The sequence below is a fragment of the Spea bombifrons genome, chromosome 2, assembly GCF_027358695.1.
Source record: "Spea bombifrons isolate aSpeBom1 chromosome 2, aSpeBom1.2.pri, whole genome shotgun sequence".
In the NCBI taxonomy this organism is placed as follows: Eukaryota; Metazoa; Chordata; class Amphibia; order Anura; family Pelobatidae; genus Spea; species Spea bombifrons.
The window spans coordinates 67,403,063-67,430,866 of record NC_071088.1 but is presented as its reverse complement, the minus strand read 5'-3'; the positions used below and the strand labels follow the sequence as shown (position 1 = coordinate 67,430,866).

At 40.1% G+C, this 27,804-nt stretch overlaps 1 protein-coding gene across 1 annotated transcript in view; it reads right to left on the bottom strand.

The window, feature by feature from the left end:
• MACF1 (microtubule actin crosslinking factor 1) overlaps positions 1-27,804 on the bottom strand; it is a 103,642-nt gene that overhangs the window by 44,353 nt on the left and 31,485 nt on the right. The window contains exons 36-57 of the mRNA XM_053454613.1: positions 21,933-26,423; positions 20,995-21,153; positions 18,868-19,083; positions 18,625-18,780; positions 17,730-17,963; positions 16,845-16,994; positions 16,384-16,617; positions 16,050-16,244; positions 15,204-15,734; positions 14,627-14,803; positions 14,388-14,511; positions 14,084-14,292; positions 13,149-13,466; positions 12,736-12,902; positions 12,509-12,665; positions 11,903-12,017; positions 10,205-10,267; positions 9,854-10,089; positions 9,348-9,477; positions 8,287-8,486; positions 6,992-7,487; positions 5,277-6,748 (exon numbers count right to left, since the gene is read on the bottom strand). Of these exons, the coding sequence (XP_053310588.1) occupies positions 5,277-6,748; positions 6,992-7,487; positions 8,287-8,486; positions 9,348-9,477; positions 9,854-10,089; positions 10,205-10,267; positions 11,903-12,017; positions 12,509-12,665; positions 12,736-12,902; positions 13,149-13,466; positions 14,084-14,292; positions 14,388-14,511; positions 14,627-14,803; positions 15,204-15,734; positions 16,050-16,244; positions 16,384-16,617; positions 16,845-16,994; positions 17,730-17,963; positions 18,625-18,780; positions 18,868-19,083; positions 20,995-21,153; positions 21,933-26,423 (10,230 nt within the window). The remainder of the gene's footprint in view (positions 1-5,276; positions 6,749-6,991; positions 7,488-8,286; positions 8,487-9,347; positions 9,478-9,853; positions 10,090-10,204; positions 10,268-11,902; positions 12,018-12,508; positions 12,666-12,735; positions 12,903-13,148; positions 13,467-14,083; positions 14,293-14,387; positions 14,512-14,626; positions 14,804-15,203; positions 15,735-16,049; positions 16,245-16,383; positions 16,618-16,844; positions 16,995-17,729; positions 17,964-18,624; positions 18,781-18,867; positions 19,084-20,994; positions 21,154-21,932; positions 26,424-27,804) is intronic.

The following is a 27,804-nucleotide window of genomic DNA, read 5'->3' as shown; positions in this document are numbered from 1 at the left end:
CTACACTTCACATATGGAACTCCTTTAGTCTTTAATGATCATTTTTAAGCATTGAAAACCATTCACCATTTTAGTAGCCCTCCTCCAAAATGTCAATTTCCTTCTGGAATTGAGGTCTGCAGAACTTTACACAATACTCTAGGCAGGTCTGACCAGAGATATGTAAACAGCAGAACTAATGCCCTGCTTGATTTTCCCAACAGTTTATTGCACAAGTCCCTGTTGTCGCTGATAGAACGGTGCCCCTAATGCTATATTCTGCCTTGGAATTTTTAGTTCCCAAGTACATTATTTCACATTTATCAACTTTAAACTGCAGCTGCCACATACTTAACCACTTATAAATATCTCCACTAAAAATATTAAAAATGATGGGTCCCAGCACTGATCCCTGAGGTACCCCACTAGTAGCAAGACCTTCTTTTAAATATACACCATTAACTACAACCTTCTGTCTCATGTCACTCAACCATTGCCTTATTCATTCAACTATTTTAACATCCAAACAGTGCAATTTTATTTATGAGTCTAATATTAGGGACAGTGTCAAAAGCCTTACTGAAATCTAGATCGGTTACCTCCACTGCACACCCCTGGCTGCCCAATCCAAACATGTAATTAGAACAATATTTTCCTTTCACATGGTTTTTCATTTATTTCACAACTACTGACTTAAGACTTACTGGTCTGTAGTTGGCTGAGTCTTCCCTTGTACCCTTTTTGGGCAAAATTGCCAACTTCCCACCTTCTGAAACCACTGTCAATAACTGATTACATAGGTCTGCTGACAGTTTCGCAAATGAAGAATCTAAAGCTGTTTTAATAAAGTTGGGTGTATCCCATGGATTGGTCCATTTTTACTTTGGAGAGTTCCAGTAGAACATCTTCCTCTAACTTCTTTAAACGTCTGCCAATTTCTCTTTTCTAACGATTTCCCTTGACCTTCCACTGTAAAGACTGAACAGAAGTATGCATTTAGGCAGTTAGCTAACCTTTTTTCCCTTTGTCTGTAGTCCTTGTATACATTTTCTCCCAACCTTCTAGCTACTCATTGAAAATTTTAAGAGTAGAGCAATATCCAAAAGACCAGCCGCCATGAATCTGAGAGCGCTTTATTTGATCCCCTATGTATTTGTACAATTATATTATATGCCTTCTACAATGCTTTTTTTGTAGTGTAAACGATTTTCTAGGTTTTTTTTAAACTGGTTCCATTCCCCTAACTTTGTAGACTGTCATTGACCATAACGTCCTTTCAAGAACGAGTGCCCAGAACCACTATGCAGATTTAAGGCAGGGCCTTATCACTCTATACTCTATAGTCTATACGTTTTCTATACTTTTTCTGACAATCTTAAGAATTTCAGAAAATTAATAAAGATTTAACATAAATATTTACTCAAAATTCTAAATGTGTACTTCATCCCTTGACTAGCGTAATTTAGCAGTTTTGTATGGTCAAGGTGTCTATCAAGGCCTAGGGAGGACATATGTACCTATAATTCCCATTCTCTCTAAATCCTATCTAGATTGAGCTAGACTCCAATGACTCCAGGGTACTTACTGGGTAGTTTTTGCCCTGTTGTCCCCTCCATAAGTTCCACCACTGGGCAGGTGCACACGATAGCCCAAGCAATTACTCTCTGCCACGGTGTCTTGGTTTGCTACGCACCCCAGGAAGCAGTTTATTACCACTGTGGCCGAGGATATTTGGAGTTGTGGTTAAGCAGTTGCTAATCTATTGATTACTACTATCAGCAAGGATTTAGTTCAAGTATTGCCTTTGCCGAAGACAGGTGACCCTAAGGAACATAGTATGATTTGCCTTTGTTGTAGCACCACAGTAAAATATCAAAATATTTTTTTTTATTGGAAACGAGAAATACATGACAAATTCTCTACTAAAGGTCATGAGCTAGTAGGAGTGTAAGAGGGATGAAGGAAGGGTAGCATTACTATAACCTGGGTATACTCACAGATTGCTACAATCCTCTGCGAGGATGTGATCCTCAAAGACAGGAATTAATGTAAAAGAACGCAGTGACTTGTTTGATCTGATAAATTATTCAAAAATCACAAAAAGAGAATCAAGGGATCTACAACACAAGCTATAATTTTATATACATCATTACAGGTTGGCCAACATCTAAAAGGTTAATATACTTGGGGCTAGATGAATAGAACACCTTGCAAATGAGGCAAGTTGGCAGCCTCATTATGTACTTGAAACGAAGGCCACCCTTCAGCTACTGATTTCACTCAAGCTATTCCACAGTAACTCACCCATTCACCACCAAATACACAGTGAACAAGCTGCATCTGAACTTAAAACCTAAATGCAAGTTTTCATATAGCTCTCTTGTGTTAAGGATGTATAAGACTCCCACTTCTTTAATGTATGCTCTACAGACATGTCTACTGCACAGCTACCTCCTCTTCACAATGTTGGGAATCCTCTGGTTTTAATTTCTGGCCTGTGTTTCATACACTGTTAGCCTAATTTTCACTCAATTTGATTTATTGATTCTCCAAAGAGAACATACAGGCACCTGAGGGAAACGAGGCGAGATTTATTGCCCAAGTATCCTCTGCACGATGATGTTATTACTTCTTCATCTGGCCAGAGAAATCATAACTTCCTGCCATGGTATAAACACCTCCATCCATGGAAAGTCATATACACAAATATGGGTCTCTATGCCCTGTATCTGACAAAGCATGTCTGTAGGTCATGCAAAATCAAATTCTCTTCCTGCGATTGTCTACACTTCCCATGAGCTCAGTGACTACTCTCGACTTCCAGAAATCAGTCGCCAGGCTGTGAACTGTACAACCTGACTTACTCATTGTTGCCAAGAAGGTTTTGTAGTGCTGTGAAAACAAAATGACAATACTCTCTAAGCACTTTTAATTTTAGCAGCCCACAGTACGGTCAATAGCAAGAAAACATTCAAATAACCATTAACAGTTATTTCCTGTTAGAAACCAAATCAAGAACCAGACAACCTAACTTCACAATACCAGAACAATTCACAGCTAACATTATCTCACATAGTCTGTCTGTCTGTGTATCTGACTCTTGTCTCACTTAATTGCAGTTGTTGTTCAGACAGGGTGTGAAACACCTGCCCTCCTATATGGAATGATTCTGTCTGACCACGTGTGGTATCCATGTAAATTTAGGACTCACCTGGAAAGTGGCTTGCTTGGAAATGTAGCTGTGGTGGCCTCATCATAAGTTGACAGATAAGAGTTACACCTCAGTGAAACTTCAGGGACTGCAACCTTATCTCGCCTTGCAGTCAACAGGTAACCCACCCAAACATTGTGTCCCACTCACTAATCCTCACTATGAGCCCCTATTTGTTCTCCTCAACCCTACTCCTCAGACACATTTTATCTCTCTTTCCTCTTAACAACTCCACCATAGTCCACATATTCCCTTCTCTTCTGCCATCACCCCACATACCCTGCTCTCCTTCCTTCAAACCCTCCCCATCACTAACCAATCCTTAGAGAAGACATTGAATCTAACACTGGACCCGCCATTACAACCTTCTCCTGCCCCTCACCTTTCACACAAACACCAACATTTCCTCACATTTCTATGGTCCTTCTTGTCCTCTCACCTCACCATCTGCTCTATTGACCCTGCTTGACCCTCTACAAGCTGGTTTCATCCACAGCATTCCACCGAGACTGCACTCACTAAAATTACTAAGGACCTCCTTGCCACTAAAAAAGTTGACTTCTCACTACTTCTATCTCTTGGGCATCTCTGCAGCCTTTGACACAGTTGACCACCCTCTCCTTCTACAAACCGTTCAAGCTTATGGCATCCATAACACAGCTCCTTCCTGGCTGAAATCCTACCTCTCTGATCACACTTTTAGTGTCTCATTCAATGGAATTTGCCCTCCACCCCCCAACACTATCTGTTTGTGTTGCTCAGGACTCACTTCATGGGTCTCTACTTTTCTCCATCTACACATCTTCCCTTGGACAACTCCTATCTTCATTTTCTACACCCTAATCTACATTTCCGCTCCTGATCTTTCACCCTGTCTCCTAAGTCGCCTTACTGGCTGTCTTTCTGGAATTGCATCATGGAAGCTCAACATCTCAAAGACAGTTTATGGTTATCCCTGCATTCCCTCTGTTCACAGCTTCTGACATATCTCTATTACTGTTGACAACTCCACCATCCAACCAACAGACCAGGTTCGCTGCTTTGGTGTCACACTTGACTCTGTTCTCTCCTTCATGTCACAATCATTCTCAAAATCCTACCGCCTTCACCTGACAGACATCTGACGAATTTGCCCATTCCTCACACAAAAAACAACCAAATACTAATCCACACACTTGGATTATTTCAACTCCCTTTTAACTGGCCTTCACTGCTCCAATCTACCCTTCACCACTGCAGCTAGACTAACATTTCTCTGTCACTGTTCCTCATCTGCTGCTCCCCATACCCTTCAAACTGAAATTCAAACCTGACCTGACCTACAGAGCCTTAACAACTCTGCACCCCCCTACACTTATCCAAGTACACCCCTAACCACCTGTGTATTCTCTTCTACCGCCATTACCTCTTCTCACTTCCATATCCAGGATTTCACACGTGCTGTTGCCCTTCTCTGGGTTGCCCTAGCCCTTTTCATCAGACTCTCTCTCTTGAACGTGAACTTCACCCCACCTTTTTTGAGAAACACACATTTCTTTCTAACATCAGACAGAATCCTAATGAAGCCAACAACCTCTACAGATCATCCTGACCCAACTCATCCCTATCCAAGCAGTCCCCTCCAACTGTTCGCAAAAGAGCAGGGCCATTTTCTGCTTTGTACCAGTTTGTTGTTTTAATTTCTCTGACTGTAAAGGGCTACAAAAATCTTCTTATATATTATAGACGCATAAATATGTTTACCTAAGCAAGAATGAACTACACACGGAAAATTACAGAAACCAGGATTAAATGTATCATCAGTGGAGATACAAGAATGCACAATGCATAGGTGCCAACAGTAAAACCTTACAAGCCATGGTGTCTTGGCAACCAGAATTCATCCAAAACACATATTTCTACACTATGAGCTATTAAGATAGTCGTACACTATGCAGCATGAGTGTTATATTTGGAAGCTGGAATGTAGTTGAGATCAATGGATGTTCAAATCTTTTAATTGTATTCTATTTCATCAATGAATCACTGATCACACTTTACTGTATGTACAACGAATAAATAAATCAAATAAGCTAGATGTTCTTACCTTGAAATCATTCAGTTGCTGCTTGATTGTATCTACTTCAGTGCCTACCACACCCTGAAGGGTACTGCTGCCCTCTGCAGTCATGATCTGGTGCTTCAACTCATGCAACTTCTTATTGAAATCATCCACTCGCTGTAGCGTGGATTCCAGCTGCTCTTGACGATTCCTGCCCCTTTCTGTGAGTTTAACACACTGCTTGTTTAGCGTACCAAGCTCCCTCATTAGCCCTATGAGGTCCGGGCCACCCTCATTTTCTAACATCTCTCTACATTTTTTTTCCGAGCTCTCAATGTCTGATTTTAGGCCTTGGAGTGTGTCTATAAACTTTTGGACAGCTTCAGTCTGGGACTTTAGGCAATCTATATCTCGTCCAACAGGACCCATATTGTCTAATTCATCATCTAGATCAGTAAGTTGGGAGAACATGTCACGAACATGAGAGTGGAACTGTCCAATCCCTTGTAGCTTACTCTCCATACTCAAGCAGCATTCATTGACCTCTCGTTTTACATTCTCAAAGTCTTGTTGCACATCATCTGCCTGTTGTATGAGAGTGGACACATCAGAGCCTTTAGGGGCATCTCCTGTCAAGCCTTGGATTAGATCTTTCAGGTATCGGATTTGAGTGTCTAAAGCTGTAAGCATGTCTTGGTGTGATCTCATATTTTCCAGATTTTTACTGCTGCATGCTTGAGGACCAAGAGCAGCATAGATTTCTAGAAGATGCTTCGCTCCTTCCAGCTTCTTATCAATGTTTTTAAAAGTGTCCTTTAGCTCTCTGAGTCTTACTGCCATTTCATCAATAGACCCAGCTTTGATATGTAGTTGTTCTGTGATGCTGTCCACTCTCTGGTTGATATGGGCCTTTTGTTCCAAAATCTCATCATCATCAATTTCTGCTGCCTCAATTAGAAGGTCAGCCGAGCTGTTCATCATCTCTAGGAGGGAACGTTTCTTATCTATATCACCCTGTAGAGCTTTTGATCTGAGAAGCTGGGCCTCAAGTTGGACTGGGTCAAGAGTCACCTCCATTGCCTTCATCTGTGCCTCACAATCTTCCAACCAGGGTAGCAAATCTTCCACATGTCGTCCATATTTCTGAGCCTTTTGCAAACAATCCTTCAATCTGCTATGTCTTTCTGTTGCCTTCTTACCCAGTTCCTCCCAGTTCGCCTTTAGGCTTGTTAGATGATTCTGTAGGGTAGTCTTCTCTTCTCCAGGCTGTAATGACAGCAGTAGAGACTCACCTTCATTAATAATCATTTCATAGGATCCACTGTTTTGGTTCAAACTCTTCTGAAATTCCTCTTGGTCCTGTAAAAGGGTCTGAAGTTTCTCCAGTTTGGAAGACACAGGAGAACACTTGGCTAGCTCTATCTTTTTTTCATCCAACCAGTTTCTCAACTCATCAAACATCTGCTGGAATTGCTGGGAACTGGCGAGTGCCGACTGAAGCCTATTCACACGATCCGCTACAAGGTAGAATGTTCAACATTAATATAACATCCTACTTACCACAGAAACTTTCAGCAGGTGTGTACTATACCAAATGTTAGAGAAATATTAGAGACATTCATGAGCTGTACACAAATAACCTATAGACTAATCAAAGCTTCAACGTATTTACTAATAATGATATGTTATGATAAAAATCAGGATTCCATTTATTACCTAAATTAATTTCATAGTACCAATTTAAGCACAGAGCTACTAACCAGCCAAATCTTCCATTCCTTTGAGGGGGAGAGCAACAGTGTCTAGTCGCTTTTGAAGCTCATCCTTCAGATATGGTTCCCCCACAAGAGCAGACAATTCATTGCAAAGGAGTTGAGCTTCTGTAACTTCTTGAGCTAGAATGTCCAAGTCGGAGCGAATTCCACTGGTTTCCTGCAATTGCTGCTTCACAGCATCAGGCTGAGTGATAATGGCTGGCTGAGCTCCGAGCCTCTGACCAGCTTGCTTAATTCTATTTGTTAGACCTTGAAGGACATCCTGATATTGGGTACTCTTCACGGTGGCCTGGTCAATCTGATCAGCCCTTGAATTCAAGCGATTAGTCAATTCTGTCCACTTCTTGCTGACCTCGTGGAACTCTTCCTCCACCTGGTTGGTGGAAGGAGACTCATCTCCTGGACCGGTTAGAATCCCATAAGCTGCATGTTTCAACTCTTCATACTGGTCTTTGCGTGCTTCAAATTCCTTTAGCATAAACTGTAATAGAAATAACATGGCAGTGTTTGTACAAAGTGACAGGGCTGAATATACAAAATCAAGACACAACAGAGCAAACTACATAAATCAGTAGCTTCTATCCACAAGAGGATAACGGTTCTATGATTCAAAGTCATGGTTTGTATCAACTGAATATGTTGACTTCTCTTCTTCGATCAAAGTTTTCATTAAACAAGTGGATTTATTTCTTTACCCTACTTATGAATAACATACCGTTTAAAATTTACATTAGCAAAGTTAATATTAAGAGGCAAGTAAGAACATTTAGGATCAACAAGAAAAAAAGGGATAGAAAGTGTCCTCCCATAACCCATGACAATTGTTCTAAATATAAACCACCATATAAAGAAACATGATGGATTTTATAACGATCTTATCATAGAAACACTAAAATACAAAAACATACATTAATTCTCAAAACAGTATTCCAAGGATTTGTTTATCTAGTTGCAGGCTACACTTTCTACATAGGCCCCATTTATATTTAAAGGGTTCATCTTGTTAATTTTATGTTCCTGGCATTTACCGGCCAGAAACATCCCATGGCACATATGTCAGCCCACATGATTCACCCCTTGTACATTACACAGATAAGGGGGCATGTTTACCACATTTCTCATATTTAAAATAATTCTGGGCCCCAGTCAAGTAACCTCTCTGGTGGAGCAAGTTAAACAAGAAACGTCCTGTGCATAAACGGATAAATCCTTCTGTAGATGCAGAGAGTCTGTTAACTATTAGGGACTGTTGCCTCATCCAGTAAGATGCTCCCCTTTACCTGAACTTGTTGCTTTTGTGCATTGAGCATGTTGGGATCAACAGAAAGGGGTCCAAGAACACTCATCATTAACTCTTTTTCTGTCAGCCACGGGCGCAGTTGGGACGCTGCAGTCTGGAAGGTTGCCAGCTGGTTGGCAGACTCCTCAAGTTTTTGTTGACGTTCTGACGTTGCTTGATTGGCTCTGTTCCATTTTTGGTCTAGGTGGGAAGGTTAAAAAACACCTGTATACTCTTCATTTGTCATTAAATGGTTAAATACACCAACATAGTTATGCTAAAAGCGGTGACAAAGACAGCTTAACACACCTTTGCCATGGGAAATTTGATAAAATAAGTCCTATTTGACTAAATTTGGCACTCGTGCTATGAATAAACCTTACACGTCAACAGCTAAAGGGCTCTAATTTTACAGAGGATCAGTCTGAGGTAGCACTGAGGTATGGCCTTTTTTCATTTTAGAAATGGAGAAAACGTAACATTAGCCCAGCGGTAAGATTTTCAAAATGATTTGGGTTTTGTGGTTAATCTCCTTATTCTTCCTAGTGATGGTAACTTGGGTAGAAGCTGAACCAGCCCCAGAGTGCCTATATGGCAAACTGGGCAAATGCCAGGTTGGCTGGGGCCAGAGGCAAGTGGGTATCTTTTCTGCCGCTCTCGGAGAAGTCCTGTTTGAGCACAGTATGGATACAAATGGCCACACGCTGCACAAGTGAAGGAGGGTAGAGTGAAGCCACCCAGTGTACCACTTTTCTGACACTAAGCTGGACCTTCACTTTATTGACTGATGCCTAAATGCCATTTAACTAAAGAATTGTACGCACACTGTCCTTTCCAGTCCCATATAACCATTACAATCAAACTGGCACCAAGTCCTACAGGGATTTAATAGCGAACCTGGCTTCAGAAAGTCTGAGCTTTTTCCCTCCCTATTAGTACAACTTGGACAGGCAAGTGTGTTAGACTTTACACCGTGCATTACCTCACAGGTACATAGTGGCTATATACTGTATAAACACAGGGGCTCTCTTTCGTTCGACTTGATGCCTGCCAGATACTTACTAAGATCTTCCAGCATTTTTTTCCAGGTTTCTGCCTCTGGAGAGTTTGGATACTTCTCTAGCAGCTCTCTCAGGGAAGCTTTCAGACTTTCCACTTTTCCAGAACTCTTCTCCAGTTCAGATATGAACTCCTGGAATGGAAAATAGGATGGTGGAAGCCAACTGACAACATGCCAACACAGAGTATCTGCACAGCATAATTTTTACATCATATATTTTATAGCAACTGCATGTGCAAGGGTGAATTTAACATTCCAAAATGAAATTCATTTTGAAATCAAAACATTGAGTAAGGCAAAAAATGGTTATTTTTGCATTGAGATTGTCTGCTTCAACCTGTGGAAATGTATTTCTGTACACTCTTTCCATAAAGCAACTATGTGCTTGTGAAACCATCTTCTAAAAAGTCTACAAAATAACTAAAAGGGTTTCTATAAGACAAGCAACACTAAAATTGTTCTAATTTATATTTGCAGCTGACAATGTAGTTGCTTTCTGTTCCCTTACCTTGTTCTGTGCAGCCTGGGCTTTCACCATCTCGGTCTTTGTAGGAGACACTTTGACTGCACTTATGACATCCTCTTTAGACTCCAACCAGCTCAGCATGCAGTCAGCTTCTTGCTTAACCTTTTGCATGCTTTCCAATGCTGAGGACAGCCGCTCTTCACGGCTTTGCAGTAAACGACCAAGATCTTCATATTTCTGACTGGTTTCAGATAAGTCACACTGGATGCCAGTCAGATCTGGAAATAAAGAAGTGTTCAGATGACAGGCCTGTGTGCAATATCTCTACACATATATACGTATTTTTAAAATATGTGAGATGACACAGGGAACACAGTAGATCTGCATCCTCACCTTGGCAGGTATGGTATCCATTAACATTCCCTACAGGACTCAATGAAGCCATCAGCACAGAACCTGAGCAGGACAAGGAGGCAAAGCAGTAACAACACAACCACATTAAGATTGCAGACATAAAACGCACGCAGAAAATATGTGTACGGCTACTATAACCCTGTACCACTCTCAAAATCAAACCCATAACAGAAAGGCAGCAATCACCACCATCTCTATCCAATCTTCACATAGCACCACTGCTTATCTGCATATGTACTATTACAGCATCCTTAAATCCAATAATTTATAGGGTATTCCAATTCATTAGGTAAAACTTTCTTTGTCTACCTGCAAATCAGTTTCATAAGTGACATGGTAGATGACCAGAAAATAATATAGCTGAGCAACACTTGGATGCTTCCCCCCGCTGGTGTTAAGAGGTGAGAATTCTAATAAGTTCCAAGGGTCTTCATGCATCCAGCCTCTGGTTAATATATTATTCAACTTATTCAAAGTCAGATTTAACACCTCTATTTTGTTTGTGATTCATGATCCTCCATTCTTGTCTAACTCAGTCTTCTGGTTTCCTTCTCCTCACATATCCTCTGCTTACTCTGAAGACCCAGCTCTTGCTGCTACCATGCCCTCCACTGAGGTTACACGTGGGAGCTTGCTCCACGTACATATACTTTATAAACATATCAACACGAGTAAGCAGTAGGACAAACTCAAAGCAGTGAATTCCACACAAAAAAACACCCATAGCAGCACTAAGCCAGAGATACAATCAGTTTTTGCGTGACAGCAGCCCAAGCCATTGGAACAAACAGAAACTTGTTGTAAGAGTTCTACAAGAGTCAAGCACAAAAGTGTGGCTTCTGTAACAAGCAAAGGTTTTAAAAGGACTGTGGGTAAATTTAAATATAACGTTTAAGAGGCAGACACGCCTAATTTTTATTCTGAGAACAGTGAGGCAAGTTAGGTTTGTGTCACTTTTGTGGTGCCCAAGAAAACAAACAGCTTATTATCCTGCACAGTGATTCCCCCTGACATCAATAGGAAAGAAGCCCCAGGTACGTGGTCATTATCAGGAGTGGAATCTGGTGAATTTGTCTCTAGACTGTGAGCAATGAACCCAAGCGCAACTGACCATGCCATCAGTATGAAAGCCTGTATCCCTTCTTAGAAAATCTATAATATAGAGAAGCGATTCTTACATATATATTTTTCATGTTGCAGGAAAAGTGGTGGGTAAAGGAAAAAAAGGTAAAAGTCAAACTAAAAAGGAGGTGACAGAAAATAAGAATAGGAAAGAAGACCAAAGTTTTAAAGAGCAGTGAGGGAAGAACAGGCAGGATCGTGTCAGAACAAGAGCAAAGGACAAGAAGAAACGATAAGAGTAAAGACAAAAAAAATAGAGTTGAAAAGAGACACAGAAAATGCAGATATAGTAAAACCAGGGAATGGGAAAATTGCACCAGGAGAGATTATGAAATAAACAAATCCAGGAGGGGTGGGAAGCAGAGTGGTGAGAAGACTGGGAAGGGAGTCAAAAAGCCCAGGTACTTGTCTGAAGACAAACTACACCATGAGGAGACTTGAAGCGAAGTAGTAGTAAGATCAGGATGAGGATGGAGCGTGAGTGTTGTCTGTGTGCACACCCTGCCATAGGAAGCCAAAGGAATACATTGTTAGGGCGCGTAAGGGGCTCATTACCTCGCAGCTGGCTCTCTGACGCAGTGATCTCCATAATACGTCTCTCTAATTCGGATCCCTTCTGTGTGATCGCCTCCATGTCAGGACCCTTCATTTTCCATTCCTGAAGAAGATCCTAAAGGGACGCAATAAAAAGGAAAAAAAAAATAAAAGGACAGAATAAGGCATAAATTCAGTTAACTTCAAATGCAAATTAAATCAAAATGCATTTGCCCCAATTCATATAATCACGTTACTTAGTCCATTTTAAGCACTTTTCTAGAATATAGTTAGAATGGATTGGCTTCCAGTTTGGAAGGAAATACGCCAGTTTTTATCTAGAATAATATTTTACAAGCAATAACAACCTACAAGCAGATTTGGAACATTTACAACTAATGACTGTTCTGAATAAGAATTCTTAAGTATTCAGTCTTAGTATAACCAGGAAAGCAGTGTATTATTAATAGAAGAATCTAAAACATTTGTATAATTATCTTTTTTAAAGTTACCAAATTTTTATACCGTCAGAATGAACCGTCTCAGAAAAAGCAGCATCCATACAGACACAGAACTCTTTCTATGTAAAGAACACGGTATTGTGCTTTGTCTCTGAAGATCAGTTACCTGTATTTTCTGTAGCCTGATCTGGATCTCTTGTGTTCCAAGGGAGTCTTCTGCGGCTGGGACATTTTCATCATTGTCCTTCAGCCATTTTCTCATGATTCCAACCAACTTCTTGAAGTGTTCTAATTCTTCCTGACAGGACAATGCATCGCGTTCCCTGAGAGAGCAAACAATTATTAATGATAGTTCGTGGTAACCAGATAAAACCTGTCAGTACTCAGGCTTACCTTTCTCGTGCAGCCTTCTGGAGCTCTGAGAAGTCATTCTTTAGCGCCTGAACCTTCTGCAAATGCTCAGTGGCATCAAGAAGAACAGGGTAAGTGCTTAGCTCATTTGCTAATGTATCCAAGGTAATAAGATGCTCTTCTTGTTGCTTTATCTCTAAATTCAGCTCCTATTGATGAAAAAAAATAATTGTATTTAGCAATAAATACCACAAATCCTATATATGAAATGGTGGATGGGGATGAAAAAAGGAGAAAAATACCTACATTCTTGCTTCTGTAGAGTTCTATCAGAATAATCACACACATTTTCTAACAACTTAGAGTACACGTGATAAAGTACACATGTGTTTGAAAGACCCGTAATAAAATACATAGTATGAAACATATACGTTTGTATGGTACATGAAACAAACCTGGATTTGTTCAGAAAACTGAGCGATGTCTTTGTCTGGTTGGTTTCCAGAGGCCAGTAGCTGAAATCTGGTTACGCTAAAATCTTTTAGGTTGTCCGATAACTGTTCATATTTTTCCACTTTTGGTAATATTTCTTTCAGCGCAGACTCTTGCTGGCTCTGTCTTAGGCACACTTTATTGAATCTTTCAGTGACATCCAAGAGCTTGCTCTGAAGGGCAGAGGCTGTGGCGCTGTCTGCCGTTTCCATGAACTTCGCAACCATTTCTCCAGTGGCATCAAGGCTGCCTCTCCGACTGCCGATATCTTGTCTCAATTTCTGGAAACAGACATACATGCAGGGAACCAAAATGGTCTGTCAGATGGGTCTGAATATCACAGTCACATTAAGCATCCATTATTGATTGAACATAAAACTTGCGATCCTAAAAATGTTTTAAAAAACTACTACATATACTTATTATGCAAATATAGCATGTCATTCAGATTGCTAAAGATGTCAGGTCAGGCCTGGATTATGTTTTTAGGTAACTTTTCGATTGTGTTCTCGGGTATGATTCATTAACAGACTGAAATCAGTTAGATGGAGGGTTTTTTTGCAAAAAGGCCATCACTGAGAATAAAAAATAACAAAAATGTGTCAGTATTATAAAAAGTAAAATACTGCATTTTTTCAGATAGATGTAAACGGAATTGGGATGAAAGTGAAGAGCAACGTAAGTCTGCTTATGAACTTCATATTAAAATGTATATGTATGCAGTAAAGAATAGTTTGTTCTGCCAAGGAGAGGCTTGCAAGTACGACTAATTCAGCCAAAAACCTAGGATGAACAGAGAGCTACTTATATTTTACACTAATAGTTTAAAATGTAACTTCAGTTGAGTATATAGGAGTATCTTGTTTGGCAAAGGACAGTAATTAGTTTTGTGTCTCACCGTGTTCGTAGCGAGAGATTCCTGAATGGATGATGACGACATAGGAATCTGTCTTTGGTCTTCAACTGCCTTCTCCATTCCCTCAAGCCAGTGCAGAAGATTTTCCAGGCCTTCCTGGACACTCTGAGACTGTGCTACTGATTTTTGCAGTACATCAGAATGAGCAGACATTTTGGTAGAGAGATCTTGAAATTGACTGTCTATAGAATCTGCAAAAAAAAAAAAAGTACTATTACTTTAAATACTTAAAGATACACTGGAGATATCCTGTAGTGTAATTCCATAATTTTAGGTTCATGCAGACCTGCGGTGGCCTGGATGCTCTCACAGTCTGGAGATGGGTCTTCTTGAACCTCTAGCAGTGCCCGTAGAGCCTTATGAACTTTCTCCACCTGCACCTCACGTTCAGCAAGATCGCCCTGCATGCTCTGTTAGAACAGTGGGAAAGGTGGGGGTGAATTTTTACACTTCCGCAATAGAATATGTATTTTGCATACCATTAAACGCAAGCACCTAACAAACAAACTCATCAGGCAGTTATACCTTGGCCTTCTCCAACTGTATTTGCAATGCGTCTGGTTTGGATGCCACCGGCTCAGATAGGATATTCTGTACTGCAGATGCTGTATTCTGCAGCCACGCTAACGTCGCATCAGACCCTTCCTGGAACTGCTGGAATCGACTTAGTACAGAATTCAGATGAGAGCCCAGTTTTGAGCACTGTGATGGGTAAAACAAAAAGGTTTACAAAATGTATTAGGAAGCAGAACACATATGTTAAACACCAGTAAACCAATTAAGATACACTGTAGTATTTTTACTTTTCAGCTAATTTTCCATGTGTCGCAAAGACTGGTATAATGATTTTTTTTTTTAAATTATTTTTTTCATACAGGGTACAAAATAATTCTTGGTGCAGGGAAAACTTTTAAGCTATGTATATGAAATGTATTAAGGAGGGAAAAATAACATTTCCAGTCACAAAAGGCTTTCCAGAATTTATTTTGTAAATTAAAAGTTTTCTGCATTTTCATGATCACAGCTTGGTATGCACTAGAAATGAATCAGATAGGGTCTCGGTATCTTGAGACATAAGGCACCTTTTTAAATATACAATTACCTTTGAGTGCAAAGCGCTGTATCTCTTTGAGGCATCCTCAAGTTTGTTTTTCACTAGACTTCCTGCAACTGCCACCTCAACATCTTCCTTGCACTGGTCGGCTGCAGCCTTCTCTGCCTCTATGGCCTTCTGGCCAGCAATGGTAATATAACGCAGATCTCCTTTGTGAGAAATAACATCCTCAGAAAAATCTGCTTGTTGATGGAGCAAGTTTTGTACAGCTTCCGAGTCTACTTTGCCCTTTTGCATGTTGTTTAACAACTCCTCGCTTCGCTGAAGCCAACTTTCAAACTCTCCATGATCATGAAGAAAGTTCTGCAGCTCATCTTTAAGGCTCTGAGCATGCTTCAATTGTAACTGTGCCTGGGATAGAGATGTTGAGTATTCGTCCTTTAGCCGGGCCAGCTGGTCCTGCAGCTGTTGCCGCTCCTCTGTTGGAAGGGAGCTGCCATGCTTGTCCAGGAAATCTTGCGCTGACTGAATGGTTAAGATAAAATTTTGCTGCTGGGCCCACATCTCCTGATGCTGGGTCTACAGGTAAGGACATTGAATAAAGAAACATCATTAGCTACCAGCAATGGCAAATCTACTAAGTTATACATCTTAAGAACACAATATTCTTGTCTACTAATATTATATCTACTAATAGTAGTAGATTTAGTGTAGAGTCTGGTCTAAAATTAAGGAATATAATTTTTGGCAAAAAATAGCATTTTCATTTTCTTTATTAAGGTTTATTTGGACAACAATCTGAATAACAATCCCATCACTGCCACCAAAGTATACCGCCTTTGCCGTTGATTCTGACACTTGCCAACCCCAAACCCCCATTTTTGTTGTCTGCACCTTCTTCCGCTCATAGAGGTTATTAATCAGGTCGATGGCTTGGTCTGTAGCAGGACCGCAATTGGACATCTCTGATTTACTGGTTTCTCTTCCATCGGTCAAGGTGGCTGGCTGCTGTGAGATAGTAGGGAGAACCTGATGCAGGAGAGATTCAATCTTGCCCAAGTTCACTTTCAGCTCTTCCGCAGTCTTAGACTACAACAAAAAATAAAAAAAAGTCAACATTCAACCCAGACCCCCAAGCCAAGAAAGTAGTGGTAGAAAATAATTTTACTATGACAGAAATAATCAAGAATTATAAAGGCATCAACTGATCTGCTCTCAGCAGTCTTACTTTCTTGGTCTCTTCGAGAACAGCTGTGCTCACTGCAGTCTCTAGCTGCTTCTCTGCGTCTACGGTCTTCTCAAGTAAACCATGATATTGTTCTTTTGCCTGTTGAAGTTTCTTCTGGAAGGCTTCTAGCTCTTTTGGATCCATTTTTGTCTTGTTCTCCTCTAGGAAATCCTCAGCTGCTTTAAGTACCTTAGCAAAATGATCACCTTGAGCTTTTACATCCTTACGGAGATTCTAAGGGGCAAAGTACAATTCATACAGTTAGCTCATGTCATTTTTTATATTTCCTCTGTTAAAAAATCTGGGCAATATGACTTCTAAACTTACCCTTGTAGTACTGACAACTTTTATTACAAAATATGTTAATAGGCTGGTCACCACCTTTGTTCCAAATGTCTCAAGTAATGAGCCGGATGTGAAGAATACAACCGAAGGCAGATGTGGTCAGTGTCGTACGTTACCTGCATGCTTCTGTGCTGGTCCTGCAGTGTAGACAGATCCTGATTCCCTTGAATGGCGCCATGACCGCTCACAGCTTTCTCTGTGCATTCTGTCCATAAGCTCAGCTCTTCTAGTCCTTGAGTACAGACAGCTTTCTGCTCCTGTAGTGTCTAAAGGGAATAATTTACATGAAACATGGATATTCTTAATGAACTTACAGCAGACAAAAAAACAAAGGAAACGGCACAGAAAGCAAGACTCCAGAATTGTTTTTTTTAAACCCAAACAAAGAACATTTCCTTGCAAATCAAGACAATCGAAAATAATTACATAGTTTGATTAAGTTAAGTTGCAAGTACTGTAGAGTTCACCACATTCTGGAGTCTGAGCCATGCAATGCCTATTCCTCTGTCTTAAGCAATTTTTGGATAAAGGCTGAGCACGATGTGTCCTGTCTACAATTCCCTATTACGCAAGTCATAGTTTTTATCTGCAAAGAGTGGATATGTACGCATGTACCAAGCTCAACAACTTGGCCTGTGAGAGAAACTCTTCACTGTTAGGGGAGATAAACCTAGAAAAGCAAAGCAAACAAGAGGTTAAACACAGACAGACAACATGACCGATACAGACAAGGTTAATACAAACATGTCAACATTAACAAGGCTCCGAGAGCACGTAGTACCCAAGGGGTTTCAGTCAAACTGAACACACATTTCTTTCCAATGTGTTAGTGAGAAAATGTTTCAAGCCTAAAATCCGAAGCAAAAGAACAAAAACTCATCCAGGTTTTTGTACGCCACACGTGGTCACACGAGGCAAGAAGGACAAAAAGAGATTGTGCATGGATACATTTCCTTCTCAGCGCACGTGAGTAATGTGGAACTGCACGCATGCTGTCTAACCTTTATTTCAGCATTGTGCTTTGCATGCCGCTGCCGCAGCTGCATCACTTCATCTCTTGCGAACAGCCTTTCTGACAACCCCCTGAAGGACTTTTGCAGCTCATTCAAGAGACGCAGCAGAACGCGGCTCTGTTGCGGGGTCAAATCCTGAGCCTTTTCTGAAATAAATAGCTGAATCTCAAAGGCAATGTTGTCCAGTTCTAGTCTGGTATCTGCAACAGGTTGCTTCAAGCTCTGAAACAGAAAATGAGGGAACAGAGTTATTCACATTGTGGCAGGAGTTCCTGCCGGGTTAAGTCCGTATATATGGGGAGAGTAAGAGTGAAGAACGAGAGTCTGAGTGAATGTGTGAGTGAATGTGTGAGTGAATGTGGGCCTACGTATTTCAGGATGAAAATTATGAACTTTTTGCTTTGTTTTCATCTGATTCCTGGGGGGACCAGCCTTGTTTTTGTGACCTAACATGAAGCGCCAAATTTACCAAAATTCAGTAACTTTGCAATTTGTAAAAATCCGAATGCACAAGTCTAGTGCTTATCATGCTAACGACACTGGTAGCAAATACATATGCCAAAATATTCTTGCCTCTACATGATTATATCTCATCAGCAGAGACTTGTAATCTCCCCCTCTGGCAAGTAATAGAACAACTGTATGTATTTGTACTTTTAGCACGGAGATCTATTCACCAGAGCGCTGAAAGAGGAGCTAGCAGGAGTGTTTCAGCTCTTTCGCTTCACTATACATGAAAGTCCATCCACATTGTCCCTCAGCGGCAGTAAGAGCTTGGCTGGCCCTGTATTATGTGTAGTTTAATTAGCTCCCCATTCAATTATAACAAATGACAGTGAAAAGGACAAGACAGCGGTCCATTAATCTGGGTTTTGGTAATCACCTCCACAATCTCCAGATCACTCTTAAACGCATTAGGATCCAGCGCTAAGTCATCACTGGCCTTCAAATTGTCCAAAGAATCTGTGGCGTCTTTGACCCACTGCAAAAGAGACTTAAGTTTGCTTTCCAAGCCTTCGTGTTCAGCTACGACTTTAGCCTGCAAGTAGAAAAGCAGATAAGCTCCATTCAATATACAGCACCCAAGAAGTACAAATCACTTAAATCACCTCAGAATAAGACTCACCTTTGCCATCTCCAGAGCAGAGTTAAGCTGCTTGACCCTGGACTCAGACGCGTCTCTGACAGAAGTCAGTGATTTTTCCAGGTTCTTGGCATCTTTCTCTAAAGCCCTCAGGAGCTGTTTTGGGACTTCTCGGGGCTGCCTAGAGACGATTTGCTTCACCAAATCCAACTCCTGACTCACCGGAGACAACAGGTCTTTCAGTTCTTTGTCCAAGATCTGCACAAATAATTTTTTTAGAAAGCCATGGTCATGAATAATCATAGTATTGCCTGGTATGAGATGATTAGTTAACAACTACATATTTTCAAAAGTACAAAAGCTTTTTTAGGTCATATACAACAGGCAGTTTTTCAATTCAGTATTCTAACATGTATTCAGTAACTAGCGGGTTTTGCATTGACTATTCCTTTATGAAGGTCCAATCTAGTCCTCTCTTGCCGAAGCTTGCTGAAAATTGTATTTTCATACAGCAATGAATTCATTGCGTTTAAAGGTTTCACCTTGTCTACAAAACTCAGGGTTTAATGAACAGAACCATGTGTGTTTTAATTTGTTTTCAACTCATTCTCATCAGTGCAGCATATGTGCTCCTAAAACACTACTACTGAAGTGGTCTAGAATGCTATTCAGAATATATCATAATATTCTATGCTACCAAACTGTTACAGGCCTCAGTAGAAGTTAAGCTTAAGGCTTTAACTATGCAGAACTAGTATTTTCTGTTACATAAGATTTTTTTTAAAGTTACAAAAATTAGAATGTTTTTGCTATTCTGTAAAAACGATTAACAGCTTGGTCGTGGTGGTAATTTTCCTCTCCTGATTTTTTTTCTGACCATTAGTACTATTTTTGAGGTAGCGATACGCAGGTCTAGTTATAATACCCTTTATATACACAGATCTTTGCTTATAATGTGGGGCAGACCGAGAGACAGAAGCTAGACTTCATATTGAGACTGACTGGTATGTTTATTTGTTTTTTATGCATGTAAGCGTTAACCCCTTAAGGACAATAGGCGGTCTCTAAACCCATTGAAAACAATGCATTTTGAGCCCGTACATGTACAGTCTTTGTCATTAAGGGGTTAATAGGGATTCTATGTTAATTTCGGATTTATGTAATTTTTGTGATCTTTAATTAAAGTAATTACTAGATTGAATTCTTAGTCCTTTCTTATAATTCTGCTCACAATTTCATTTATTGAATGTGAGACCTATCCACATGTATAAAATTGAGATTTGGTAACTTAGGGTGGAGAATAACCTCTTAAGACATTACATGGGAGGAAAGGTGTGAAGCCATCACAACTGGCACCCAACGTAAATCCTTAACTTCTACTGAGGCCTGTAATAAAAACTGCCTGTCAGTGGTCTGATGTCATAATTTCATGTAGCCCACCTGATGGTAATATATAAATAAAATTAATGTAGAAACTCAGATAAAGCTCATCTGTACCTTATGTACCAAATACAACAAAACTGCTATATATGCAATATCATGAGAGAGAGCCGTGTTAACTTTATTAACATGAATATTGTGAATACTCGTGTGACCGCTATGACTATTAAATACAGTAACATAAAAGCCATGCAGCTTGACATGTAACCATCATTTTTACAGTAGACCCTTTAAAAAAAAAACAAGAAAAAAAAGATCTAACCTAAAGACACCTTGGGAAATAGACTACAGGATTGATAAATGGTATAACAAGCACTTGTGCGTAGCACAGTTAAGGAGGTAGATCGTACTGCTGCTTTATCTCGTGGTTGGCATAGCCAACGGGATGTGTAATCGTACAAACATCAGTAAGAGTTGCGAGTGAAGTCAAGCATGTGTGCCACGTAACTTATAACTACATAAAATATTGAACAGAAGGTCCAAACACACTTGCCATATAATAATGTAAAATCATGAATCAGAAATAGAGACCGATATTGAAAATGATGTTACTTGTCACTTTGCCCAAGCTGGGAAAGGCGTTCCTACAATAAGTGTACAACTTTGTATCCAGTAATGAGACTAGTCGCACTGACCATTGGAGGCATGATACATGGGGGCAACTTTTCTGTACTTGCAAAGAATACCACAATGTATATCATCAATGTAATACTAATATCAGCATTTTACCTCTGTCTGCCTCAGCTGCTCTTGCACCTCCTGTAGCTCCAATGGAACAGGGCAAACGGGGCCCAGTCTCACTTCAATATCCCGCAGCATAGAGAGATAAGACACAAGGTTCTCCTCGTGCTCAAGGCAACTTTGTTTAATGGAAGAAGCATGAGAATCCTAAATTAAAGAGACCGTAAGGGAACAGTCAGTTTCAAAATTCTTGTTTTAACGCAATGTGTTAAAATTTAAATATTGAAGTTCCCCAGCTTCCCTATACCATGCAGAATGTTTCTATGAAAAACCCATGAATTTTTTCCTGTTTCACAGGCTTCCATGTCAATGACATAGACAGGGTGCTAGTGGCTCCATCTTGAATGTACTCTCCATGTGGAATTTTATTGTGTAAATAAATATGCCTTTATAAAGTCACACTATTTTAATTTTAATGTGAAACTTTATGATGTTAGTTTCTTACATGTTCTATATAATCATGAAATATACCATAGAGGTGGCTATTACAGTTTTAAGATGCTCACTGTTATCTTAAAAAAAAGCTTATATGAACAACAGTGTTGTCACAAAACAGCCACTTTGGGATGGTGTTTGGTTTAAAGAAACATTTTTTGGAAGATGTTTTAAATGGGGAATTTATAGTGAGCCACAAAGCAATACAAATTATTCTTTGGATGTGTTTACAAACTCCACTGCAGCTCAATTTTCTGGCAGTGTGTCTTCGATAATGCAATAGTGCAATACACACCTAATGTGTTTTTGTTTTGGTGCATATTATGTAAATGATGTATGACATCCCATTTTTTTTTACACAGTTTTTTATTAAAACATTTTGTTGTAAAACAAACTACTGACCTTGGCATGTCTAATCTCAAAACTCATGGTGAAATCTATAAATGGACATTGTAAATGCATGTGGCGTAGTCTACAATAAACGTATTTACCTTGGGCGTTTCCTCTGTCGTCTTTCTGGCAGTATGAAGTGGTTCTGAAACTTGCGGAACATTATCTCCGGTAGGTAGAGGAATTCTGTTTTGAGTGGTTCTGGTCAGTTGTGGCGGAAGCTGGCTTAAGCTGGATCCAACAGTATCCGGTCCACTTTCAGTCAATGAAGATTTATCATTTACTTGGCTGTTATCCTTGGACTCTTTTACATTCTGAAGAAGAGACTCTGTTATTTTCTCTGGATCCTGAACTGTGTTGCTTGTATTTTCTTTGTCCACTTGCTGAAGGACATTGTTAACTGCTGACGTATCCAGCTGGCCTAGAGTACTATCTGAAGACAAAAGCTCTACAGCCTTTAAAGTTTTAGCTGTAGAAGAATTCTCTCCATTACACGTCATGCTTTGGTTAAGTAGCTGTTCATGTACAACAGCAAACTGGTCTGAGAATAACGGCTGTGGTTTTGGAGTTTCATCAAAGAAACCTTCCTCCATCACACTTCTCTCTAGATCCGTTTCTATCGGTTCAGCTGCTAAAGTGACATCTCCCATACATGAAAATTCATTCTCTGCACTAGGCACTGGGTTTTCACTCCCTTTATTTTTAACTGAAACCTCTTCCACAAGAGTGGCATTCTTTTGGTTTTCATCCATTTCAGAGATATGAGAACTTTCACAGACTTCCGGGATCTGATTAGTAGGATCGGATTCAGTAAACTGTGAATCATTTGTGTCAAGTACTGAAAATGCTGAAAGCCTGCTTACATGATCTTCTACGCCACACACTGCATCCTGGAGATAGGATTTATCAAGCTGGTGGCTATCATCTGTAGTCAAATTTAAAGAACGTTGTTCCTGGATGGTTTCAGGCTGAGACAGAGTTTTGTTGGTTTCAGATGAGTGCAAAAGTTTGTCATATGGACTTGTCCTCTCAATAAGTGCGCCTTGCCCATAATGCAATCTGTCCTCAGAGGACACACTCCCCAAGTTAGTTTGCACTAATGTATGCACGGATCCTGGAGAACTTATTATGTTCTCCTTACAAACTTCTGGTGTGCCATTTATTTCTTCAGTCACGTCATTGAGATCAAAAACATTTCCCTTTTGTTTTGCAAAAAGTAAAGGAGAAGCAGTTGGTTCACGTCTCACAAGTAGCTTTTGCGATGTTAAATCAGCCGATGGACTTTCCAAAAGCTTTACATTTCTCACATTGTACAGCTTACTGTTTGCTGAATCAACCTCTAATGAATCATGATCTACATCTTTCATATACTCTTGCAGAGGAGCAATCGATTTACCTCCTGTCATTACAGTGTCTGCTCCCAAACTCTCAAACTGAAGTTTTGTGCTAGTGTTACAGTCTTGACTTGGGTGTTTTACTGCATCTGCTGAGGATGCATGATCCGTAAACTTGACTTCTGAGAGGAAATTAAGATCTAGAAATCGCTGTCCAGTAATAACGTCAATTTTACATTTCTTTACAATATCTATATATGGAATCATTTGGCTGCCTTTGGCCATACTTGAATGCGTTGAGGCTGTTACATTATGGTGAACTGTCAGGGGTCTTTCGTCTTGATTTTTAGATGCTCTCAGACCTTCACCAGGTGATATGACTGGCTCTAACTGCTTTAGACATTCATGCTCAGCAAGACCTTTAAATAAATCATGGTTAATTATTTTGTGTTTCAGAGCATCACTTGCCGAAAACCTCATTCCTGATGAATTGTGAAGTATTCCTCCATCAGCTATTTGTTTGGTCAAATGAAGAATAGCGTCCTCTCTGCTAATAACACCCTTCTTAAGGGCTTCAACCACAGACAAGGTTTTCTTAGAATGTGGATCTGTAATTCCACTTGTTTCAATCTGCAGACTAATCAGTTTTTGTTTTGTTGTTTTATCTGTGCTCTTTCCTTTGGAAGCCTTCTCCAGCTTAATGAGGTCATCTTGGTCAGAGGACTTCACCAAATTGAGACTGGAGGCCAAGGTAACCGATATTCTCTTACCTCTCTTGACATCAAATATACCACCAGTGATCACTTGAACTTCTAAAATTCTTCTGGCGGTATCTTCATCTACCAAGCCAGTGATCAGGGCATCATGCACAGAATAAAGGGTATTGCTTTGGACATCGACAATACCACTAATTGCTTTGTCAGATGTAAAGACCCTCTGTAGAAGTGTTTCATCCATAAGCCCCTCATCTATTACATCTGGAATGGTTAATGCCTCACATGTCTTTGAGTCAAAGAAACCTGAAAACAGACCAAGTCTTTCCATGAGCTTTAGAGCTGTGTGACTAGAAACTGTGCCAAGAGCAACCGCCTCATTGAGAAGCAGCTTTTGATTGGAGTTTGCGTCAACTATACCACCGTGCATCAACTGCTCAGTCAGGAGAGTCAACGTATCTTCTTCTCCTAACCCAAAATTATATTTACCAGCAGCACCAGAATCTCTCACTACATTCGAGGAATTAGTTGGCTCCTTTGACACACTCTTTAATTCCAGGTCTTCTGATTTTATTTCAGAAGGCATGGGTTCTACCACCAGCTGTGCAGCACCCTTGTGATTCAAAATACTTTGAATTGAGACATCTTGCTCTTTAAAATTCGAATCTCCTCTGTCAGAATCCTCTGGTACAGAATTTTCCAAGTTCAGCATGATTTCCCTGGGGGAAAATGAAGGTGTTCTTTGAGAAATTGTTAGAGTCTGTGGCTGGGTATCAACTACATATGCATTAGCAGAACTTTGTGATGTTTCATTAGAATTCTCAATCCCACTGATGAAAGAGTTGGACATATCTTGCAAGCATGGATCTTCTTTAAAAGGACTCCCCACTAGTGGCCTCTCAGGGTGTTGTAATGGCTTGTCCTCATTGAAATTAGTTTGAATGACTTGTTGGCTTTGGTTTTCTAAAGACTTTTGAAAGGAAGGAGCTGTTGGCTCTCTTGTATTAGGATGAGTTGATTCCACAGATACACTGCTCCATGTTTCTTGCTGATCCGCTCTTTTAAGATTTGTATGGTCTACTGTGTCTTTTTCAACATGATCTTCCTTCCTGGACGTTTCTTTCCCAACCGAAATAGAATTAGAAATGGAATGTTTTCTGTAGGCCTCTGGGAGTAATTCTGAAATGCTGATTTCTTTACTGTTGATAAGCAATAGTCCACTGTGAATATTTATGTAGCTGAAGTTCATAATTTTTTTATTAAATTCAGTTTGTTGATTTCTGTGCATATCCCAAACATTGCTCTCAGTAGGATATGTGCTGCTATTCAAAGATGCGGAGGCGGGTTGGACTCCAGTCTTCTTCATATATCCTGCTGTATGGATGGCTGGTATGTCAGGAATCACTGTGGATTGTAAAATACTGGCAGCATTTTCATTTAAAATACCACGTTGGACAGCAACTTCCCAAGACAGGATTTCTCTGTTTTCTGGCACATAAAGACCATGAATTCTTTGTCTATGTTCAAGAATCTTAATAGCCACCTCCTCAGAAAGAACTTGCTCCTGAATAGCATCTGCAATGGTTAGTACTTCCCCTGATTCAGGCCGAAGGAGGCCCCTGAAAATCCCTAGAGACTCCAAAACAAGTAAAGCATGTTTGGACGAGACAAGACTGTGTTTCACTGCTTCATCCAGTGTCACTCTTTGTCCGGTTGCTATGTCTATAATGCCTCCATTCTGAAGCTGTTGCACAAGAAGAGAACAAGCGATGTCCTGATCCATTAATTTATGTTCCACTGCTTCCTCTATAGTCAATCTATGTCCTGTTTTGGGATCAGTGATTGCACCAGCAAACATCTGAGCTTCTAGAAGTCTGATTGCCACCTGTCTATCAATTAAGCCTTCTTGAACTGCACTGAAAATGCTGACTTTCTTCCCAGACCTCAGGCACATCATACCTCCTGTGAGCTGTTTAACTGGAAGAAGTTTAAGTCCTGTGGACTCTTGAACAATGCAAATTTCCATTATTTCTGACAATGTCACTTTCTTTGCAGCATTTGGATCAATAAGACATTTAGAAGAGACCTCCAATTCTCGCTGTAGCTCTCTAGTAATGAGCCCATCCTTACAGGCATTATCAATATCTGCAAGGTAGTTTCTGGATGTCAGCTTCAGTCTTCCTGTTGCAAAGCATATCGTTAAGACTCTCAGACCCACATTTTGTTGTATTTTATCTTCTTGTATTGCTGTGGTGATGGAAAAGAGGTTTTGCATTCCACTTTTACTGATGTCCACTAATTCATGAGCATGCCTAATATTTTGAAGATGTAAGAAAAGCCAGTTATCAACAAGATTTCTCTGCAAAGCTTCCTCTAATGTCAGTCTTTCATTTGCCTTGGGATCAATCAAACCGCACAGAACAGTCTGGGTTTCCAAAAGCATTAGGCCAGTTTCGCGGTCAATGAGTCCTCTCTGCATAGCATGGAATATGGAGAAGACTTCCATGCAACCAAGGTCTATTACACCAGCTATTATGTGATCCTCCTGAAAGAAGCCAAGGTCAAAGTTAGGCTCAACCCAAAACAAACACAAACAATTTGAAATCCGCCCAAATTACACAAAACTATAGCTACAAAGCAGTAAAGAACTCTGTCATGCATTATATTGCTAAAGCATTGACTACATGAGCATAAATTTTAGGCCAAGACATTATACACCCAGGTGCGTAGCTGAAAGCAGCAGGACCCCAAAGGTTCTTTGTAGGGAAATCATCTTGATTAGTATAGAAGCTCTAAAAAAATGTAGTACTGGTGAATAGACTGAAATAGAAAGCATTGAAAGATTTGGAGAACTCCACCCATAGATTCTGCTTGAGCCTACCACCAAAACCGATATCAGCAGGTACCCTGCTAACCCATCACCAAAAACCATCATCAGCAGAAGCCCTCCTTTACCCTAAAACCTTTTCCGCAAATTCCATGCAACTTATAGGCACCAACTTTCTTTTCTACCTTAAAAGACAGGACTACGTTTTCCTCTAACCAATTTCTATGATCGTGTTAGTTTTATTTTATTAATTGTGAATTAAATTATTATATTAGACACCCAGATCATAACAAACAGGAAGAAACATCTTAACGTTGCACAACGAGAGATGTTATTAAAGAAAGGAAAGAAGGATATTTACTTACCAAGGTTGAGGCGAGAGCCATTGCAACGTAACAAACAAGAGAACCTTATGCGGAGAGGTAAAACACACGGGAAAAGCTTGGGTGTTAGCGTCCAGCATGCCAGCACTGTTTGCGACAAGGAACCCCACATGTGGGGGATCTTCCATTCCTTTTTTTTTTTTTGTAACACGGGGTATAAGTGTACACTCTGGACTGTTAGTTAAACTCATAAGCAGGGAAGCCAGTTATTTTTTTACGACATAAAGAGGACACATCGTGCTCAGTACAAACAGTGACCTTCCACTTTGGTTAATGGTGCTCCTCTTTTCAACAAGTTTTGTTAAAAGCAAAACAGACAAATGTGCAAACACTTAAGTGTCTTAAACAACTCAGGCGTATGGGGTTAGAATGAGAGACAAGACATGAACTCAGCATTCGGTCCAGGCAGTATTAAACTGATATGAGAGTAGCCTGTGAGGAGTGGGAGGATTAAAGTGCGCCAACAGCTTTGTTAACAAGACTACTCGGTATGACTTACTAAGCAAAAATATTGCTAATCTACTGTAATTACTGGATTACCAAATATCATATAATAATGAAAGATATTGGCAATTCAACATGAACTGTGGCGTTGATTTTATTGCAAAAGTGGGTCAATTGTTTCAAATTTTCCAAACTATTCTGAAAATGAGTTTCAGTTTTCATCCGGAGGACATAAATATTAGAGTGAGTAGGAAGTGCCATGGCTTATATCA